The 24,565-nt window shown below is 54.8% G+C and overlaps 1 protein-coding gene across 1 annotated transcript in view; it reads right to left on the bottom strand.

Moving 5' to 3' along the window:
* The window catches only part of atxn2l (ataxin 2-like), a 60,029-nt gene that overhangs the window by 14,914 nt on the left and 20,550 nt on the right, over nt 1-24,565 (bottom strand). The window contains exons 12-18 of the mRNA XM_069188350.1: nt 24,205-24,291; nt 19,886-19,947; nt 12,505-12,746; nt 7,036-7,105; nt 4,062-4,211; nt 2,124-2,187; nt 1,521-1,699 (exon numbers count right to left, since the gene is read on the bottom strand). Coding sequence (XP_069044451.1) covers nt 1,521-1,699; nt 2,124-2,187; nt 4,062-4,211; nt 7,036-7,105; nt 12,505-12,746; nt 19,886-19,947; nt 24,205-24,291 — 854 coding nt within the window. The remainder of the gene's footprint in view (nt 1-1,520; nt 1,700-2,123; nt 2,188-4,061; nt 4,212-7,035; nt 7,106-12,504; nt 12,747-19,885; nt 19,948-24,204; nt 24,292-24,565) is intronic.

The following is a 24,565-nucleotide window of genomic DNA, read 5'->3' as shown; positions in this document are numbered from 1 at the left end:
GACAGAGAGAGAGACAGACTGACCTGCCGAGAGAGACAGACTGACCTGCCCAGAGAGACAGAGAGAGAGAGAGACAGACTGACCTGCCCAGAGAGACAGAGAGAGAGAGACAGAGACAGACTGACCTGCCCAGAGAGACAGAGAGAGAGAGAGACAGAGACAGACTGACCTGCCCAGAGAGACAGAGAGAGAGAGACACCTAAAAAACAGCGACCAAAATTCCTACCACCACAAAGCCCTGCTGAGCCAAGAGCTGAGCCCAAAACAGAGCCCCCTGAGCCAGCTGGTCCTGAGGCTCACCGACCTGAGCCACACCAACACTAACCAGCCTCAGGACAGCACTGCTAGAGCACCACAACCCAGACTCAACCACATCACAGCACAGATCAAACAGCAATATCTCACACACTGGGACACACACACACAAACACAACATAAACTGGAATGCTACAGAACCTTAAACAGACAATACACACTAGCTGAATATTTGACCAAAATAAAAAATAACAAACAGAAACAGACCCTGACGAAGTACAGGCTCAGTGACCACAACCTGGCCATAGAAACTGGGCGACACAGGCAGACCTGGCTGCCCAGAGAGGACAGGCTGTGCTCCCACTGCCAGCAGGGAGAAATAGAGACAGAGGTGCACTTCCTACTGCACTGTGACAGATACTCTGGGATTAGAGAAACATTCTTCCCAAAATTCAGAAATCTAATCCCAGAGTTCCCACACCTGCCAAAACCACAACAGGTCCCAATCCTACTGGGAGAGGGAGGAGGGAACTCAGTTGATCTGGCAGCCCAGTATGTGATCTCCTGTCACAGCCTGAGGAACAGTGAGTCCGTCTCCCAATAATGCTCCAGCTGCCTACAGTATGTCAATATTATATAATATGTCTTTGTTGTAAATGTCTGTAACATGTCTGTAGATTTTATTTTACTTCTATTTTTTGTTTTGTTCTATGTTAATTTTATTATTTTTATTTGCTTTGGCAACACTGATTGTACCCATCGGTCATGCTAATAAAGCACCTTGAATTGAATTGAAAAATTGAGAGACAGAGACAGACTGACCTGCCCAGAGAGACAGAGAGAGAGAGAGACAGAGACAGACTGACCTGTCCAGAGAGACAGAGAGAGAGAGAGAGAGACAGACTGACCTGTCCAGAGAGACAGAGAGAGAGACAGAGACAGACTGACCTGTCCAGAGAGAGAGAGACAGACAGACTGACCTGTCCAGAGAGAGAGAGACAGACAGACTGACCTGTCCAGAGAGAGAGACAGACAGACAGACTGACCTGTCCAGAGAGAGAGAGAGAGAGAGAGAGAGAGAGAGAGAGACAGAGACAGACTGACCTGTCCAGAGAGAGACACACACAGAGAGAGACTGACCTGTCCAGAGAGAGAGAGAGAGAGAGAGGGAGAGGGGACTGACCTGTCCAGAGAGAGACACACAGACTGACCTGTCCAGAGAGGGAGAGGGGACTGACCTGTCCAGAGAGGGAGAGGGGACTGACCTGTCCAGGGTAGTGTGTCATGGCCTGTAAGATGGCCTGCTGGCTGTACTGCTGGGGGCTGAACTGCAGGTAGGACTGGCTGTAGGGAGACGCCACCAGGGGGGGGCCGGCAGCTGAGGCCGCCTGCAGCATTGGGGGGGCCGAGGAGCTGTGATCAGAGCGAGGGGTCACCACTGAACCTGAGAGAGAGAGGGTTAATACACACACTGACTGACACTCCAGTACATTAACACTGCACTGAGAGAGAGAGGGGTTAATACACACACACTGACTGGACACTCCAGTACATTAACACTGCACTGAGAGAGAGGGGTTAATACAGACACACTGACTGGACACTCCAGTACATTAACACTGCACTGAGAGAGAGGGGTTAATACACACACCCTGACTGGACACTCCAGTACATTAACACTGCACTGAGAGAGAGAGGGGTTAATACAGACACACTGACTGGACACTCCAGTACATTAACATTGCACTGAGAGAGAGAGGGGTTAATACAGACACACTGACTGGACACTCCAGTACATAACACTGCACTGAGAGAGAGAGGGGTTAATGCACAGGGAGGGGATTAGCAGTAGGAAAGAGACACAGTACCTTTGGCTCTGGTGTACTTGCCCTGTCCCACTGTGGACACTGTGTACTGGTACATCTGAGGGGCCTGAGGGACAGAGTTCACAAAGTTAGAGCAGGAACTCCTTACGACACGCATGCAGCCTGAGGAACAGACAGTGAGCCTGTCTCTCAATAATAATAATACAGTGTGTGATCTCCTGTCCCAGCCTGAGGAACAGACAGTGAGCCCGTCTCTCAATAATAAGAATACAGTGTGTGATCTCCTGTCCCAGCCTGAGGAACAGACAGTGAGCCCGTCTCTCAATAATAATAATACAGTGTGTGATCTCCTGTCCCAGCCTGAGGAACAGACAGTGAGCCTGTCTCTCAATAATAATAATACAGTGTGTGATCTCCTGTCCCAGCCTGAGGACTAGACAGTGAGCCCGTCTCTCAATAATAATAATCCAGTGTGTGATCTCCTGTCCCAGCCTGAGGAACAGACAGTGAGCCCGTCTCTCAATAATAATAATACAGTATGTGATCTCCTGTCCCAGCCTGAGGAACAGACAGTGAGCCTGTCTCTCAATAATAATAATACAGTGTGTGATCTCCTGTCCCAGCCTGAGGAACAGACAGTGAGCCTGTCTCTCAATAATAATAATAGTGTGTGATCTCCTGTCCCAGCCTGAGGAACAGACAGTGAGTCCGTCTCTCAATAATAATAATACAGTGTGTGATCTCCTGTCCCAGCCTGAGGAACAGACAGTGAGCCTGTCTCTCAATAATAATAATACAGTGTGTGATCTCCTGTCCCAGCCTGAGGAACAGACAGTGAGCCTGTCTCTCAATAATAATAATGCAGTGTGTGATCTCCTGTCCCAGCCTGAGGAACAGACAGTGAGCCTGTCTCTCAGTAATAATAATACAGTGTGTGATCTCCTGTCCCAGCCTGAGGAACAGACAGTGAGCCTGTCTCTCAATAATAATAATACAGTGTGTGATCTCCTGTCCCAGCCTGAGGAACAGACAGTGAGCCCGTCTCTCAATAATAATAATACAGTGTGTGATCTCCTGTCCCAGCCTGAGGAACAGACAGTGAGCCCGTCTCTCAATAATAAGAATACAGGTGTGATCTCCTGTCCCAGCCTGAGGAACAGACAGTGAGCCCGTCTCTCAATAATAATAATACAGTGTGTGATCTCCTGTCCCAGCCTGAGGAACAGACAGTGAGCCTGTCTCTCAATAATAATAATAATACAGTGTGTGATCTCCTGTCCCAGCCTGAGGAACAGACAGTGAGCCCGTCTCTCAATAATAATAATACAGTGTGTGATCTCCTGTCCCAGCCTGAGGAACAGACAGTGAGCCCGTCTCTCAGTAATAATAATACAGTGTGTGATCTCCTGTCCCAGCCTGAGGAACAGTGAGCCCGTCTCTCAATAATAATAATATAGTGTGTGATCTCCTGTCCCAGCCTGAGGAACAGACAGTGAGCCTGTCTCTCAATAATAATAATACAGTGTGTGATCTCCTGTCCCAGCCTGAGGAACAGACAGTGAGCCTGTCTCTCAATAATAATAATACAGTGTGTGATCTCCTGTCCCAGCCTGAGGAACAGACAGTGAGCCCGTCTCTCAATAATAATAATACAGTGTGTGATCTCCTGTCCCAGCCTGAGGAACAGACAGTGAGCCTGTCTCTCAATAATAATAATACAGTGTGTGATCTCTCAATAATAATAATACAGTGTGTGATCTCCTGTCCCAGCCTGAGGAACAGACAGTGAGCCTGTCTCTCAATAATAATAATACAGTGTGTGATCTCCTGTCCCAGCCTGAGGAACAGACAGTGAGCCCGTCTCTCAATAATAATAATACAGTGTGTGATCTCCTGTCCCAGCCTGAGGAACAGACAGTGAGCCTGTCTCTCAATAATAATAATACAGGTGTGATCTCCTGAAATCCAGCCGGCTCTGACCTGCACCGAGGGTCCTTGGATCTGGATCTGGGACACGTAGGAGAGGTAGGGGGTGTTGTAGAGCGCCCCCTGGCTGGGCTGAGGAAGCACTGCCACCGAGGGGCTGGGGGGTGTGGGCCGAGGGGGCGTGGGAGCTGAGGTGGGCTTGGACTGCGGAGAGAGAGAGGGGGGTCAGTCCAGTCCAGAGGCCCAGCGAGTCCAGTCTCTGTCTCCAGCCCAGAGACCCAGCGAGTCCAGTCTCTGTCTCCAGCCCAGTCCAGAGGCCCAGCGAGTCCAGTCTCTGTCTCCAGCCCAGAGACCCAGCGAGTCCAGTCTCTGTCTCCAGTCCAGTCCAGAGGCCCAGCGAGTCCAGTCTCTGTCTCCAGTCCAGAGACCCAGCGAGTCCAGTCTCTGTCTCCAGTCCAGAGACCCAGCGAGTCCGGTCTCTGTCTCCAGTCCAGAGACCCAGCGAGTCCAGTCTCTGTCTCCAGCCCGGAGACCCAGCGAGTCCAGTCTCTGTCTCCAGCCCAGAGACCCAGCGAGTCCAGTCTCTGTCTCCAGCCCGGAGACCCAGCGAGTCCAGTCTCTGTCTCCAGCCCGGAGACCCAGCGAGTCCAGTCTCTGTCTCCAGTCCAGTCCAGAGACCCAGCGAGTCCGGTCTCTGTCTCCAGCCCGGAGACCCAGCGAGTCCGGTCTCTGTCTCCAGCCCAGAGACCCAGCGAGTCCAGTCTCTGTCTCCAGCCCAGAGACCCAGCGAGTCCAGTCTCTGTCTCCAGTCCAGTCCAGAGACCCAGCGAGTCCAGTCTCTGTCTCCAGTCCAGTCCAGAGACCCAGCGAGTCCAGTCTCTGTCTCCAGTCCAGTCCAGAGACCCAGCTAGTCCAGTCTCTGTCTCCAGCCCAGAGACCCAGTGAGTCCAGTCTCTGTCTCCAGCCCAGAGACCCAGCGAGTCCAGTCTCTGTCTCCAGCCCAGAGACCCAGCGAGTCCAGTCTCTGTCTCCAGCCCAGAGACCCAGCGAGTCCAGTCTCTGTCTCCAGCCCAGCCCAGAGACCCAGCGAGTCCAGTCTCTGTCTCCAGCCCAGCCCAGAGACCCAGCGAGTCCAGTCTCTGTCTCCAGCCCAGCCCAGAGACCCAGCGAGTCCAGTCTCTGTCTCCAGTTCAGAGACCCAGCGAGTCCAGTCTCTGTCTCCAGCCCTGTCCAGAGGCCCAGCGAGTCCAGTCTCTGTCTCCAGCCCAGAGACCCAGCGAGTCCAGTCTCTGTCTCCATCCCAGAGACCCAGCGAGTCCAGTCTCTGTCTCCAGCCCAGAGACCCAGCGAGTCCAGTCTCTGTCTCCAGTCCAGAGACCCAGCGAGTCCAGTCTCTGTCTCCAGTCCAGAGACCCAGCGAGTCCAGTCTCTGTCTCCAGTTCAGAGACCCAGCGAGTCCAGTCTCTGTCTCCAGCCCAGCCCAGAGACCCAGCGAGTCCAGTCTCGGTCTCCAGTCCAGAGACCCAGCGAATCCAGTCTCTGTCTCCAGTTCAGAGACCCAGCGAGTCCAGTCTCTGTCTCCAGTCCAGCCCAGAGACCCAGCGAGTCCAGTCTCTGTCTCCAGTCCTGTCCAGAGGCCCAGCGAGTCCAGTCTCTGTCTCCAGCCCAGAGACCCAGCGAGTCCAGTCTCTGTCTCCAGCCCAGAGACCCAGCGAGTCCAGTCTCGGTCTCCAGTCCAGCCCAGAGACCCAGCGAGTCCAGTCTCGGTCTCCAGTCCAGAGACCCAGCGAATCCAGTCTCGGTCTCCAGTTCAGAGACCCAGCGAGTCCAGTCTCTGTCTCCAGCCCAGAGACCCAGCGAGTCCAGTCTCTGTCTCCAGTCCAGCCCAGAGACCCAGCGAGTCCAGTCTCTGTCTCCAGTCCTGTCCAGAGGCCCAGCGAGTCCAGTCTCTGTCTCCAGCCCAGAGACCCAGCGAGTCCAGTCTCTGTCTCCAGCCCAGAGACCCAGCGAGTCCAGTCTCGGTCTCCAGTCCAGCCCAGAGACCCAGCGAGTCCAGTCTCGGTCTCCAGTCCAGAGACCCAGCGAATCCAGTCTCGGTCTCCAGTTCAGAGACCCAGCGAGTCCAGTCTCTGTCTCCAGCCCAGAGACCCAGCGAGTCCAGTCTCTGTCTCCAGTCCAGTCCAGAGACCCAGCGAGTCCAGTCTGTCTCCAGTCCAGTCCAGAGACCCAGCGAGTCCAGTCTCGTCTCCAGTCCAGTCCAGAGACCCAGCGAGTCCAGTCTCTGTCTCCACTCCAGTCCAGGGACCCAGCGAGTCCAGTCTCTGTCTCCACTCCAGTCCAGAGGCCCAGCGAGTCCAGTCTCTGTCTCCAGCCCAGAGACCCAGCGAGTCCAGTCTCTGTCTCCAGTCCAGTCCAGAGACCCAGCGAGTCCAGTCTCTGTCTCCAGTCCAGTCCAGAGACCCAGCGAGTCCAGTCTGTCTCCAGTCCAGTCCAGAGACCCAGCGAGTCCAGTCTGTCTCCAGTCCAGTCCAGAGACCCAGCGAGTCCAGTCTCGTCTCCAGTCCAGTCCAGAGACCCAGCGAGTCCAGTCTCTGTCTCCAGTCCAGTCCAGAGACCCAGCGAGTCCAGTCTCTGTCTCCAGTCCAGTCCAGAGGCCCAGCGAGTCCAGTCTCTGTCTCCAGTCCAGTCCAGAGGCCCAGCGAGTCCAGTCTCTGTCTCCAGTCCAGTCCAGAGACCCAGCGAGTCCAGTCACGTCTCCAGTCCAGTCCAGAGACCCAGCGAGTCCAGTCTGTCTCCAGTCCAGTCCAGAGACCCAGCGAGTCCAGTCTCGTCTCCAGTCCAGTCCAGAGACCCAGCGAGTCCAGTCTCTGTCTCCAGTCCAGTCCAGGGACCCAGCGAGTCCAGTCTCTGTCTCCAGTCCAGAGACCCAGCGAGTCCAGTCTCTGTCTCCAGTCCAATTCAGAGACCCAGCGAGTCCAGTCCAGTCCAGAGACCCAGCGAGTCCAGTCCAGTTGAAGTCTTCTCTCACCAGTGTCAGAGGTGGCTTGTTGGGGTTGAACTCTTTGGCGTTGGGGTTCAGAGTCGATCTCTTCACCTGCCTGAGAGAGAGAGACACGGGCTGAGTATATATATACACACACACACAGCGAGACACAGGCTCAGTATATATACACACACACAAACACAGTGAGACACAGGCTAAGTATACACACAAACACGCACACGCAGCGAGACACACACTCTCACTCATACACACACACAGTGAGACACACACTCTCACTCATACACACACACAGTGAGACACACACTCTCACTCATACACACACACAGTGAGACACACACTCTCACTCATACACACACAGTGAGACAGACTCACACTGTCACGCCCTCAGTATATACACACACAGTGAGACACACTCTCACTCATACACACACAGTGAGACACACACTCTCACTCATACACACACAGTGAGACACACACTCTCACTCATACACACACAGTGAGACACACACTCTCACTCATACACACACAGTGAGACACACACTCTCACTCATACACACACAGTGAGACAGACTCACACTGTCAGGCCCTCAGTATATACACACACACACAGTGAGACACACTCTCACTCATACAGTGAGACACACTCTCACTGTCACGCCCTCAGTATATACACACACAGTGAGACACACATTCTCACTCATACACACACACAGTGAGACACACACTCTCACTCATACACACACACAGTGAGACACACACTCTCACTCATACACACACACAGTGAGACAGACTCACACTGTCACGCCCTCAGTATACACACAGTGAGACACACACTCTCACTCATACACACACACAGTGAGACACACACTCTCACTCATACACACACACAGAGTGAGACAGACTCACACTGTCACGCCCTCAGTATATACACACACAGTGAGACACACACTCTCACTCATACACACACAGTGAGACACACACTCTCACTCATACACACACAGTGAGACACACACTCTCACTCATACACACACAGTGAGACACACACTCTCACTCATACACACACAGTGAGACAGACTCACACTGTCACGCCCTCAGTATATACACACACACAGTGAGACACACTCTCACTCATACACACACACAGTGAGACAGACTCACACTGTCACGCCCTCAGTATATACACACACACAGTGAGACACACACTCTCACTCATACACACACAGTGAGACAGACTCACACTGTTACGCCCTCAGTATATACACACATACAGTGAGACACACACTCTCACTCATACACACACAGAGTGAGACAGACTCACACTGTCACGCCCTCAGTATACACACACACAGTGAGACACACACTCTCACTCATACACACACACAGTGAGACAGACTCACACTTTCACACCCTCAGTATACACACACACAGTGAGACACACACTCTCACTCATACACACAGTGAGACAGACTCACACTGTCACGCCCTCAGTACACACACACACAGTGAGACACACACTCTCACTCATACACACACACAGTGAGACACACACTCTCACTCATACACACACACAGTGAGACACACACTCTCACTCATACACACACAGCGAGACAGACTCACACTGTCACGCCCTCAGTATATACACACACACACAGTGAGACACACACTCTCACTCATACACACACAAAGTGAGACAGACTCACACTGTCACGCCCTCAGTACACACACACACAGTGAGAGACACACTCTCACTCATACACACACACAGTGAGACAGACTCACACTGTCACGCCCTCAGTATACACACACAGTGAGACACACACTCAGTATATACACACACACACAGTGAGACACACACTCTCACTCATACACACACAGTGAGACACACTCTCACTCATACACACACAGAGTGAGACAGACTCACGCTGTCACGCCCTCAGTATACACACACACACAGTGAGACACACACTCAGTATATACACACACACAGTGAGACACACACTCTCACTCATACACACAGAGACACACACTCTCACTCATACACACACAGTGAGACAGACTCACACTGTCATGCCCTCAGTATACACACACACACAGTGAGACACACACTCTCACTCATACACACACACAGTGAGACAGACTCACACTGTCACGCCCTCAGTATACACACACACAGTGAGACACACACTCTCACTCATACACACACACAGTGAGACAGACTCACACTGTCACGCCCTCAGTATACACACACACAGTGAGACACACACTCTCACTCATACACACACACAGTGAGACAGACTCACACTGTCACGCCCTCAGTATACACACACACAGTGAGACACACTCTCTCACTCATACACACACACAGTGAGACAGACTCACACTGTCACGCCCTCAGTATATACACACATACAGTGAGACACACACTCTCACTCATACACACACACAGTGAGACAGACTCACACTGTCACGCCCTCAGTATACACACACACAGTGAGACACACACTCTCACTCATACACACACACAGTGAGACAGACTCACACTGTCACGCCCTCAGTATACACACACACAGTGAGACACACTCTCTCACTCATACACACACACAGTGAGACAGACTCACACTGTCACGCCCTCAGTATATACACACACAGTGAGACACACTCTCTCACTCATACACACACAGTGAGACACACTCTCTCACTCATACACACACAGTGAGACAGACTCACACTGTCACGCCCTCAGTATACACACACACAGTGAGACACACACTCTCACTCATACACACACACAGTGAGACAGACTCACGCCGTCACGCCCTCAGTACACACACACACAGTGAGACACACACAGTGAGACAGACTCACGCCGTCACGCCCTCAGTACACACACACACAGTGAGACAGACTCACGCCGTCACGCCCTCAGTACACACACACACAGTGAGACAGACTCACGCCGTCACGCCCTCAGTACACACACACACAGTGAGACAGACTCACGCCGTCACGCCCTCAGTACACACACACACAGTGAGACAGACTCACGCCGTCACGCCCTCAGTACACACACACACAGTGAGACAGACTCACGCCGTCACGCCCTCAGTACACACACACACAGTGAGACACACACAGTGAGACAGACTCACGCCGTCACGCCCTCAGTACACACACACACACAGTGAGACAGACTCACGCCGTCACGCCCTCAGTACACACACACACAGTGAGACAGACTCACGCCGTCACGCCCTCAGTACACACACACACAGTGAGACAGACTCACGCCGTCACGCCCTCAGTACACACACACACAGTGAGACACACACAGTGAGACAGACTCACGCCGTCACGCCCTCAGTACACACACACACAGTGAGACAGACTCACGCCGTCACGCCCTCAGTACACACACACACACAGTGAGACACACACAGTGAGACAGACTCACACTGTCACGCCCTCAGTACACACACACACACAGTGAGACACACACAGTGAGACAGACTCACACTGTCACGCCCTCAGTATATACACACACACAGTGAGACACACACTCTCACTCATACACACACACAGTGAGACACACACTCTCACTCATACACACACACAGTGAGACAGACTCACACTGTCACGCCCTCAGTACACACACACACACAGTGAGACACACACAGTGAGACAGACTCACACTGTCACGCCCTCAGTATATACACACACACAGTGAGACACACACTCTCACTCATACACACACACAGTGAGACACACACTCTCACTCATACACACACACAGTGAGACAGACTCACGCCGTCACGCCCTCAGTACACACACACACAGTGAGACAGACTCACACTGTCACGCCCTCAGTACACACACACACACAGTGAGACACACACAGTGAGACAGACTCACACTGTCACGCCCTCAGTATATACACACACACAGTGAGACACACACTCTCACTCATACACACACACAGTGAGACAGACTCACACTGTCACGCCCTCAGTACACACACACACAGTGAGACACACACTCTCACTCATACACACACACAGTGAGACAGACTCACACTGTCACGCCCTCAGTATACACACACACAGTGAGACACACACTCTCACTCATACACACACACAGTGAGACAGACTCACACTGTCACGCCCTCAGTATATACACACACAGTGAGACACTCTCACTCATACACACACACAGTGAGACACACACTCTCACTCATACACACACACAGTGAGACAGACTCACACTGTCACGCCCTCAGTATATACACACACAGTGAGACACTCTCACTCATACACACACACAGTGAGACACACACTCTCACTCATACACACACACAGTGAGACAGACTCACGCCGTCACGCCCTCAGTACACACACACACAGTGAGACAGACTCACACTGTCACGCCCTCAGTACACACACACACAGTGAGACACACACAGTGAGACAGACTCACACTGTCACGCCCTCAGTATATACACACACACAGTGAGACACACACTCTCACTCATACACACACACAGTGAGACACACACTCTCACTCATACACACACACAGTGAGACACACACTCTCACTCATACACACACACAGTGAGACACACACTCTCACTCATACACACACACAGTGAGACACACACTCTCACTCATACACACACACAGTGAGACACACACTCTCACTCATACACACACACAGTGAGACACACTCACACTGTCACGCCCTCAGTATACACACACACAGTGAGACAGACTCACACTGTCACGCCCTCAGTACACACACACACAGTGAGACACACACAGTGAGACAGACTCACGCCGTCACGCCCTCAGTATATACACACACACAGTGAGACACACACTCTCACTCATACACACACAGAGTGAGACAGACTCACACTGTTACGCCCTCAGTATATACACACATACAGTGAGACACACACTCTCACTCATACACACACAGAGTGAGACAGACTCACACTGTCACGCCCTCAGTATACACACACACAGTGAGACACACACTCTCACTCATACACACAGTGAGACAGACTCACACTGTCACGCCCTCAGTACACACACACACAGTGAGACAGACTCACACTGTCACGCCCTCAGTATATACACACACAGTGAGACACACACTCTCACTCATACACACACACAGTGAGACACACACTCTCACTCATACACACACACAGTGAGACACACACTCTCACTCATACACACACACAGTGAGACACACACAGTGAGACAGACTCACGCTGTCACGCCCTCAGTACACACACACACAGTGAGACAGACTCACGCCGTCACGCCCTCAGTACACACACACACAGTGAGACAGACTCACGCCGTCACGCCCTCAGTACACACACACACAGTGAGACAGACTCACGCCGTCACGCCCTCAGTACACACACACACAGTGAGACAGACTCACGCCGTCACGCCCTCAGTACACACACACACAGTGAGACAGACTCACGCTGTCACGCCCTCAGGCCTGTCCTGCTCTGTGTCGCTGGGGGTCCTGGTGGCAGGGGGCGTCTCGGGAGACTGCCGGTCTGCAGGCTGACCCGGTGGCTCGGCAGAACCGGGCCGGGCCTGCCTGGGCTCGGCGGGGCTGGGCGGCGCGGCCGGGCTGGGGGCGCGGGGCGGCTCGGGTGGGGGGGGCGGCGGCAGGTCGGAGTCGGCAGCAGGCGCAGCGCTGCCCCCGGTGGACTGGAGCTGCACAGGCAGGACACGAGAGGGAGAGACTCAGAGACACAGGCAGGACACGAGAGGGAGAGACTCAGAGACACAGGCAGGACACGAGAGGGAGAGACTCAGAGACACAGGCAGGACACGAGAGGGAGAGACTCAGAGACACAGGCAGGACACGAGAGGGAGAGACTCAGAGACACAGGCGGGACACGAGAGGGAGAGACTCAGAGACACAGGCGGGACACGAGAGGGAGAGACTCAGAGACACAGGCGGGACACGAGAGGGAGAGACTCAGAGACACAGGCGGGACACGAGAGGGAGAGACTCAGAGACACAGGCAGGCAGGACACGAGAGGGAGAGACTCAGAGACACAGGCGGGACACGAGAGGGAGAGACTCAGAGACACAGGCGGGACACGAGAGGGAGAGACTCAGAGACACAGGCGGGACACGAGAGGGAGAGACTCAGAGACACAGGCAGGCAGGACACGAGAGGGAGAGACTCAGAGACACAGGCAGGACACGAGAGGGAGAGACTCAGAGACACAGGCAGGACACGAGAGGGAGAGACTCAGAGACACAGGCAGGACACGAGAGGGAGAGACTCAGAGACACAGGCAGGCAGGACACGAGAGGGAGAGACTCAGAGACACAGGCAGGCAGGACACGAGAGGGAGAGACTCAGAGACACAGGCAGGCAGGACACGAGAGGGAGAGACTCAGAGACACAGGCGGGACACGAGAGGGAGAGACTCAGAGACACAGGCGGGACACGAGAGGGAGAGACTCAGAGACACAGGCAGGACACGAGAGGGAGAGACTCAGAGACACAGGCAGGCAGGACACGAGAGGGAGAGACTCAGAGACACAGGCAGGACACGAGAGGGAGAGACTCAGAGACACAGGCAGGACACGAGAGGGAGAGACTCAGAGACACAGGCAGGACACGAGAGGGAGAGACTCAGAGACACAGGCAGGCAGGACACGAGAGGGAGAGACTCAGAGACACAGGCAGGCAGGACACGAGAGGGAGAGACTCAGAGACACAGGCAGGACACGAGAGGGAGAGACTCAGAGACACAGGCAGGACATGAGAGGGAGAGACTCAGAGACACAGGCAGGCAGGACACGAGAGGGAGAGACTCAGAGACACAGGCAGGCAGGACACGAGAGGGAGAGACTCAGAGACACAGGCAGGACACGAGAGGGAGAGACTCAGAGACACAGGCAGGCAGGACACGAGAGGGAGAGACTCAGAGACACAGGCGGGACACGAGAGGGAGAGACTCAGAGACACAGGCGGGACACGAGAGGGAGAGACTCAGAGACACAGGCGGGACACGAGAGGGAGAGACTCAGAGACACAGGCGGGACACGAGAGGGAGAGACTCAGAGACACAGGCGGGACACGAGAGGGAGAGACTCAGAGACACAGGCAGGCAGGACACGAGAGGGAGAGACTCAGAGACACAGGCGGGACACGAGAGGGAGAGACTCAGAGACACAGGCGGGACACGAGAGGGAGAGACTCAGAGACACAGGCGGGACACGAGAGGGAGAGACTCAGAGACACAGGCGGGACACGAGAGGGAGAGACTCAGAGACACAGGCAGGACACGAGAGGGAGAGACTCAGAGACACACGCAGGACACGAGAGGGAGAGACTCAGAGACACAGGCGGGACACGAGAGGGAGAGACTCAGAGACACAGGCGGGACACGAGAGGGAGAGACTCAGAGACACAGGCGGGACACGAGAGGGAGAGACTCAGAGACACAGGCGGGACACGAGAGGGAGAGACTCAGAGACACAGGCGGGACACGAGAGGGAGAGACTCAGAGACACAGGCGGGACACGAGAGGGAGAGACTCAGAGACACAGGCGGGACACGAGAGGGAGAGACTCAGAGACACAGGCAGGCAGGACACGAGAGGGAGAGACTCAGAAACACAGGCAGGCAGGACACGAGAGGGAGAGACTCAGAGACACAGGCAGGACACGAGAGGGAGAGACTCAGAGACACAGGCAGGACACGAGAGGGAGAGACTCAGAGACACAGGCAGGACACGAGAGGGAGAGACTCAGAGACACAGGCAGGACACGAGAGGGAGAGACTCAGAGACACAGGCAGGACACGAGAGGGAGAGACTCAGAGACACAGGCAGGCAGGACACGAGAGGGAGAGACTCAGAGACACAGGCAGGACACGAGAGGGAGAGACTCAGAGACACAGGCAGGACACGAGAGGGAGAGACTCAGAGACACAGGCAGGACACGAGAGGGAGAGACTCAGAGACACAGGCAGGACACGAGAGGGAGAGACTCAGAGACACAGGCAGGACACGAGAGGGAGAGACTCAGAGACACAGGCGGGACACGAGAGGGAGAGACTCAGAGACACAGGCGGGACACGAGAGGGAGAGACTCAGAGACACAGGCAGGACACGAGAGGGAGAGACTCAGAGACACAGGCAGGCAGGACACGAGAGGGAGAGACTCAGAGACACAGGCAGGACACGAGAGGGAGAGACTCAGACACAGGCAGGACACGAGAGGGAGAGACTCAGAGACACAGGCAGGCAGGACACGAGAGGGAGAGACTCAGAGACACAGGCAGGACACGAGAGGGAGAGACTCAGAGACACAGGCAGGACACGAGAGGGAGAGACTCAGAGACACAGGCAGGACACGAGAGGGAGAGACTCAGAGACACAGGCAGGACACGAGAGGGAGAGACTCAGAGACACAGGCGGGACACGAGAGGGAGAGACTCAGAGACACAGGCGGGACACGAGAGGGAGAGACTCAGAGACACAGGCGGGACACGAGAGGGAGAGACTCAGAGACACAGGCAGGCAGGACACGAGAGGGAGAGACTCAGAGACACAGGCAGGACACGAGAGGGAGAGACTCAGACACAGGCGGGACACGAGAGGGAGAGACTCAGAGACACAGGCGGGACACGAGAGGGAGAGACTCAGAGACACAGGCGGGACACGAGAGGGAGAGACTCAGAGACACAGGCGGGGACACGAGAGGGAGAGACTCAGAGACACAGGCGGGACACGAGAGGGAGAGACTCAGAGACACAGGCGGGACACGAGAGGGAGAGACTCAGAGACACAGGCGGGACACGAGAGGGAGAGACTCAGAGACACAGGCGGGACACGAGAGGGAGAGACTCAGAGACACAGGCGGGACACGAGAGGGAGAGACTCAGAGACACAGGCGGGACACGAGAGGGAGAGACTCAGAGACACAGGCGGGACACGAGAGGGAGAGACTCAGAGACACAGGCGGGACACGAGAGGGAGAGACTCAGAGACACAGGCGGGACACGAGAGGGAGAGACTCAGAGACACAGGCGGGACACGAGAGGGAGAGACTCAGAGACACAGGCGGGACACGAGAGGGAGAGACTCAGAGACACAGGCGGGACACGAGAGGGAGAGACTCAGAGACACAGGCAGGCAGGACACGAGAGGGAGAGACTCAGAGACACAGGCAGGCAGGACACGAGAGGGAGAGACTCAGAGACACACGCAGGCAGGACACGAGAGGGAGAGACTCAGAGACACAGGCAGGACACGAGAGGGAGAGACTCAGAGACACAGGCAGGACACGAGAGGGAGAGACTCAGAGACACAGGCAGGACACGAGAGGGAGAGACTCAGAGACACAGGCAGGACACGAGAGGGAGAGACTCAGAGACACAGGCGGGACACGAGAGGGAGAGACTCAGAGACACAGGCGGGACACGAGAGGGAGAGACTCAGAGACACAGGCGGGACACGAGAGGGAGAGACTCAGAGACACACGCAGGTGGGGACACGAGAGGGAGAGACTCAGAGACACAGGCAGGACACGAGAGGGAGAGACTCAGAGACACACGCAGGTGGGGACACGAGAGGGAGAGACTCAGAGACACAGGCAGGACACGAGAGGGAGAGACTCAGAGACACAGGCAGGACACGAGAGGGAGAGACTCAGAGACACAGGCAGGCAGGACACGAGAGGGAGAGACTCAGAGACACAGGCAGGCAGGACACGAGAGGGAGAGACTCAGAGACACAGGCAGGACACGAGAGGGAGAGACTCAGAGACACAGGCAGGCAGGACACGAGAGGGAGAGACTCAGAGACACAGGCGGGACACGAGAGGGAGAGACTCAGAGACACAGGCGGGACACGAGAGGGAGAGACTCAGAGACACAGGCGGGACACGAGAGGGAGAGACTCAGAGACACAGGCGGGACACGAGAGGGAGAGACTCAGAGACACAGGCAGGACACGAGAGGGAGAGACTCAGAGACACGCAGGCAGGACACGAGAGGGAGAGACTCAGAGACACAGGCAGGACACGAGAGGGAGAGACTCAGAGACACAGGCAGGACACGAGAGGGAGAGACTCAGAGACACAGGCAGGACACGAGAGGGAGAGACTCAGAGACACAGGCGGGACACGAGAGGGAGAGACTCAGAGACACAGGCGGGACACGAGAGGGAGAGACTCAGAGACACAGGCGGGACACGAGAGGGAGAGACTCAGAGACACAGGCAGGCAGGACACGAGAGGGAGAGACTCAGAGACACAGGCAGGCAGGACACGAGAGGGAGAGACTCAGAGACACAGGCGGGACACGAGAGGGAGAGACTCAGAGACACAGGCGGGACACGAGAGGGAGAGACTCAGAGACACAGGCGGGACACGAGAGGGAGAGACTCAGAGACACAGGCGGGACACGAGAGGGAGAGACTCAGAGACACAGGCGGGACACGAGAGGGAGAGACTCAGAGACACAGGCGGGACACGAGAGGGAGAGACTCAGAGACACAGGCGGGACACGAGAGGGAGAGACTCAGAGACACAGGCGGGACACGAGAGGGAGAGACTCAGAGACACAGGCGGGACACGAGAGGGAGAGACTCAGAGACACAGGCGGGACACGAGAGGGAGAGACTCAGACACAGGCGGGACACGAGAGGGAGAGACTCAGAGACACAGGCGGGACACGAGAGGGAGAGACTCAGAGACACAGGCGGGACACGAGAGGGAGAGACTCAGAGACACAGGCGGGACACGAGAGGGAGAGACTCAGAGAGACAGGCGGGACACGAGAGGGAGAGACTCAGAGAGACAGGCGGGACACGAGAGGGAGAGACTCAGAGACAGGCAGGACACGAGAGGGAGAGACTCAGAGACACAGGCAGGACACGAGAGGGAGAGACTCAGAGACACAGGCGGGACACGAGAGGGAGAGACTCAGAGACACAGGCGGGACACGAGAGGGAGAGACTCAGACACAGGCAGGCAGGACACGAGAGGGAGAGACTCAGAGACACAGGCAGGACACGAGAGGGAGAGACTCAGAGACACACGCAGGCAGGACACGAGAGGGAGAGACTCAGAGACACAGGCAGGACACGAGAGGGAGAGACTCAGAGACACAGGCAGGACACGAGAGGGAGAGACTCAGAGACACAGGCAGGACACGAGAGGGAGAGACTCAGAGACACAGGCAGGACACGAGAGGGAGAGACTCAGAGACACAGGCAGGACACGAGAGGGAGAGACTCAGAGACACACGCAGGTGGGGACACGAGAGGGAGAGACTCAGAGACACAGGCGGGACACGAGAGGGAGAGACTCAGAGACACAGGCGGGACACGAGAGGGAGAGACTCAGAGACACAGGCAGGCAGGACACGAGAGGGAGAGACTCAGAGACACAGGCAGGACACGAGAGGGAGAGACTCAGAGACACACGCAGGTGGGGACACGAGAGGGAGAGACTCAGAGACACAGGCGGGACACGAGAGGGAGAGACTCAGAGACACAGGCAGGCCACGAGAGGGAGAGACTCAGAGACACAGGCAGGCCACGAGAGGGAGAGACTCAGAGACACAGGCAGGCAGGACACGAGAGGGAGAGACTCAGAGACACAGGCAGGACACGAGAGGGAGAGACTCAGAGACAGGCAGGACACGAGAGGGAGAGACTCAGAGACACAGGCAGGACACGAGAGGGAGAGACTCAGAGACACAGGCAGGACACGAGAGGGAGAGACTCAGAGACACACGCAGGTGGGGACACGAGAGGGAGAGACTCAGAGACACAGGCGGGACACGAGAGGGAGAGACTCAGAGACACAGGCGGGACACGAGAGGGAGAGACTCAGAGACACAGGCGGGACACGAGAGGGAGAGACTCAGAGACACACGCAGGTGGGGACACGAGAGGGAGAGACTCAGAGACACAGGCGGGACACGAGAGGGAGAGACTCAGAGACACAGGCAGGACACGAGAGGGAGAGACTCAGAGACACAGGCAGGCAGGACACGAGAGGGAGAGACTCAGAGACACAGGCAGGACACAAGAGGGAGAGACTCAGAGACACAGGCAGGACGCGAGAGGGAGAGACTCAGAGACACAGGCAGGACACGAGAGGGAGAGACTCAGAGACACAGGCAGGCAGGACACGAGAGGGAGAGACTCAGAGACACAGGCAGGCAGGACACGAGAGGGAGAGACTCAGAGACACAGGCAGGCAGGACACGAGAGGGAGAGACTCAGAGACACAGGCAGGCAGGACACGAGAGGGAGAGACTCAGAGACACAGGCAGGACACGAGAGGGAGAGACTCAGAGACACAGGCGGGACACGAGAGGGAGAGACTCAGAGACACAGGCAGGCAGGACACGAGAGGGAGAGACTCAGAGACACAGGCAGGCAGGACACGAGAGGGAGAGACTCAGAGACACAGGCAGGACACGAGAGGGAGAGACTCAGAGACACAGGCGGGACACGAGAGGGAGAGACTCAGAGACACAGGCAGGACACGAGAGGGAGAGACTCAGAGACACAGGCGGGACACGAGAGGGAGAGACTCAGAGACACAGGCAGGCAGGACACGAGAGGGAGAGACTCAGAGACACAGGCAGGACACAAGAGGGAGAGACTCAGAGACACAGGCGGGACACGAGAGGGAGAGACTCAGAGACACAGGCAGGTGGGGACACGAGAGGGAGAGACTCAGAGACACAGGCAGGCAGGACACGAGAGGGAGAGACTCAGAGACACAGGCAGGACACAAGAGGGAGAGACTCAGAGACACACGCAGGTGGGGACACGAGAGGGAGAGACACACGCAGGCGGGCTCCTACCCGGAACTCCTTGCCGAACTTCCGGAGCTCCTCCAGCTGGGATCTCTGCTGCCCGGAGCACACTGTCAGAGCAGAGAGAGAGTGTCAGACACACACACACACTGTCAGAGCAGAGAGAGAGTGTCAGACACACACACACACTGTCAGAGCAGAGAGAGAGTGTCAGACACACACACACACTGTCAGAGCAGAGAGAGTGTGTCAGACACACACACACACACTGTCAGAGCAGAGAGAGAGTGTGTCAGACACACACACACAGTCAGAGCAGAGAGAGAGTGTGTCAGACACACACACACTGTCAGAGCAGAGAGAGAGTGTCAGACACACACACACACTGTCAGAGCAGAGAGAGAGTGTCAGACACACACACACACTGTCAGAGCAGAGAGAGAGTGTCAGACACACACACACACTGTCAGAGCAGAGAGTGTGTGTCAGACACACACACACACTGTCAGAGCAGAGAGTGTGTGTCAGACACACACACACACTGTCAGAGCAGAGAGAGAGTGTCAGACACACACACACACTGTCAGAGCAGAGAGAGAGTGTCAGACACACACACACACTGTCAGAGCAGAGAGAGAGTGTCAGACACACACACACACTGTCAGAGCAGAGAGAGAGTGTCAGACACACACACACACTGTCAGAGCAGAGAGTGTGTGTCAGACACACACACACACTGTCAGAGCAGAGAGTGTGTGTCAGACACACACACACACTGTCAGAGCAGAGAGAGAGTGTCAGACACACACACACACTGTCAGAGCAGAGAGAGTGTGTCAGACACACACACACACACTGTCAGAGCAGAGAGAGTGTGTCAGACACACACACACACACTGTCAGAGCAGAGAGAGTGTGTCAGACACACACACACACACTGTCAGAGCAGAGAGAGTGTGTCAGACACACACACACACTGTCAGAGCAGAGAGAGTGTGTCAGACACACACACACACTGTCAGAGCAGAGAGAGTGTCAGACACACACACACACTGTCAGAGCAGAGAGAGTGTGTCAGACACACACACACACTGTCAGAGCAGAGAGAGTGTGTCAGACACACACACACACTGTCAGAGCAGAGAGAGTGTGTCAGACACACACACACACTGTCAGAGCAGAGAGAGTGTGTCAGACACACACACACACACTGTCAGAGCAGAGAGAGAGTGTCAGACACACACACACACTGTCAGAGCAGAGAGAGTGTGTCAGACACACACACACACAGTCAGAGCAGAGAGAGTGTGTCAGACACACACACACACACTGTCAGAGCAGAGAGAGAGTGTCAGACACACACACACACTGTCAGAGCAGAGAGTGTGTGTCAGACACACACACACTGTCAGAGCAGAGAGTGTGTGTCAGACACACACACACACTGTCAGAGCAGAGAGAGAGTGTCAGACACACACACACACTGTCAGAGCAGAGAGAGTGTGTCAGACACACACACACACACTGTCAGAGCAGAGAGAGTGTGTCAGACACACACACACACACTGTCAGAGCAGAGAGAGTGTGTCAGACACACACACACACACTGTCAGAGCAGAGAGAGTGTGTCAGACACACACACACACTGTCAGAGCAGAGAGAGTGTGTCAGACACACACACACACTGTCAGAGCAGAGAGAGTGTGTCAGACACACACACACACTGTCAGAGCAGAGAGAGTCAGACACACACACACTGTCAGAGCAGAGAGAGTGTGTCAGACACACACACACACTGTCAGAGCAGAGAGAGTGTGTCAGACACACACACACACTGTCAGAGCAGAGAGAGTGTGTCAGACACACACACACACAGTCAGAGCAGAGAGAGTGTGTCAGACACACACACACACACTGTCAGAGCAGAGAGAGTGTGTCAGACACACACACACACTGTCAGAGCAGAGAGAGTGTGTCAGACACACACACACACACTGTCAGAGCAGAGAGAGAGTGTCAGACACACACACACACACTGTCAGAGCAGAGAGAGAGTGTCAGACACACACACACACACTGTCAGAGCAGAGAGAGTGTGTCAGACACACACACACACACTGTCAGAGCAGAGAGAGTGTGTCAGACACACACACACACTGTCAGAGCAGAGAGAGTGTGTCAGACACACACACACACTGTCAGAGCAGAGAGAGTGTGTCAGACACACACACACACTGTCAGAGCAGAGAGAGTCAGACACACACACACTGTCAGAGCAGAGAGAGTGTGTCAGACACACACACACACTGTCAGAGCAGAGAGAGTGTGTCAGACACACACACACACTGTCAGAGCAGAGAGAGTGTGTCAGACACACACACACACAGTCAGAGCAGAGAGAGTGTGTCAGACACACACACACACACTGTCAGAGCAGAGAGAGTGTGTCAGACACACACACACACTGTCAGAGCAGAGAGAGTGTGTCAGACACACACACACACACTGTCAGAGCAGAGAGAGAGTGTCAGACACACACACACACACTGTCAGAGCAGAGAGAGAGTGTCAGACACACACACACACACTGTCAGAGCAGAGAGAGAGTGTGTCAGACACACACACACACACTGTCAGAGCAGAGAGAGAGTGTCAGACACACACACACACTGTCAGAGCAGAGAGAGAGTGTGTCAGACACACACACACACTGTCAGAGCAGAGAGAGTGTGTCAGACACACACACACACTGTCAGAGCAGAGAGAGTGTGTCAGACACACACACACACTGTCAGAGCAGAGAGAGTGTGTCAGACACACACACACACTGTCAGAGCAGAGAGAGTGTGTCAGACACACACACACTGTCAGAGCAGAGAGAGTGTCAGACACACACACACACTGTCAGAGCAGAGAGAGTCAGACACACACACACACTGTCAGAGCAGAGAGAGTGTGTCAGACACACACACACACTGTCAGAGCAGAGAGAGTGTGTCAGACACACACACACACTGTCAGAGCAGAGAGAGTGTGTCAGACACACACACACACTGTCAGAGCAGAGAGAGTGTGTCAGACACACACACACACACTGTCAGAGCAGAGAGAGAGTGTCAGACACACACACACACAGTCAGAGCAGAGAGAGTGTGTCAGACACACACACACACACTGTCAGAGCAGAGAGAGTGTGTCAGACACACACACACACTGTCAGAGCAGAGAGAGTGTGTCAGACACACACACACACACTGTCAGAGCAGAGAGAGTGTGTCAGACACACACACACACACACTGTCAGAGCAGAGAGAGAGTGTCAGACACACACACACACACACTGTCAGAGCAGAGAGAGAGTGTCAGACACACACACACACTGTCAGAGCAGAGAGAGTGTGTCAGACACACACACACACACTGTCAGAGCAGAGAGAGAGTGTGTCAGACACACACACACACACTGTCAGAGCAGAGAGAGAGTGTGTCAGACACACACACTGTCAGAGCAGAGAGAGAGTGTGTCAGACACACACACTGTCAGAGCAGAGAGAGAGTGTCAGACACACACACACACACTGTCAGAGCAGAGAGAGTGTGTCAGACACACACACACACACTGTCAGAGCAGAGAGAGTGTGTCAGACACACACACACACACTGTCAGAGCAGAGAGAGTGTGTCAGACACACACACACACTGTCAGAGCAGAGAGAGTGTGTCAGACACACACACACACTGTCAGAGCAGAGAGAGAGTGTCAGACACACACACACACTGTCAGAGCAGAGAGAGAGTGTCAGACACACACACACACTGTCAGAGCAGAGAGAGAGTGTCAGACACACACACACACTGTCAGAGCAGAGAGAGAGAGTCAGACACACACACACTGTCAGAGCAGAGAGAGTGTGTCAGACACACACACACACTGTCAGAGCAGAGAGAGAGTGTCAGACACACACACACACACTGTCAGAGCAGAGAGAGAGTGTCAGACACACACACACTGTCAGAGCAGAGAGAGTGTGTCAGACACACACACACAGTCAGAGCAGAGAGAGAGTGTCAGACACACACACACTGTCAGAGCAGAGAGAGAGTGTCAGACACACACACACACTGTCAGAGCAGAGAGAGTGTGTCAGACACACACACACACACAGTCAGAGCAGAGAGAGTGTGTCAGACACACACACACACACAGTCAGAGCAGAGAGAGTGTGTCAGACACACACACACACACAGTCAGAGCAGAGAGAGTGTGTCAGACACACACACACACTGTCAGAGCAGAGAGAGTGTGTCAGACACACACAGACAGGACAGTGCGAGAGCAGAGACAGACACACCGACACGAGACTCACCTTTGGTCAATGTGCTCTTGGTCTCCAGTGGGCTGACAGGACTGTCTGCTGTCCTCTCCTTCACCACAGAGCTCAGGATCTCATTCACTGATCAATACACACACACTGATCAATACAGTACATCAACACTGCACTGAGAGAGAGAGGGGTTCATACAGACACACTGACTGGACACTCCAGTACACTAACACTGCACTGAGAGAGAGAGGGGTTAATACAGACACACTGACTGGACACTCCAGTACATTAACACTGCACTGAGAGAGAGAGGGGTTAATACACACACACTGACTGGACACTCCAGTACATTAACACTGCACTGAGAGAGAGAGGGGTTCATACAGACACACTGACTGGACAC

The sequence above is a fragment of the Lepisosteus oculatus genome, chromosome 4 (genome assembly GCF_040954835.1).
Source record: "Lepisosteus oculatus isolate fLepOcu1 chromosome 4, fLepOcu1.hap2, whole genome shotgun sequence".
Classification (NCBI taxonomy): domain Eukaryota; kingdom Metazoa; phylum Chordata; class Actinopteri; order Semionotiformes; family Lepisosteidae; genus Lepisosteus; species Lepisosteus oculatus.
The sequence above is the reverse complement of the archived record's forward strand: the minus strand, read 5'-3'. Positions and strand labels throughout refer to the sequence as shown.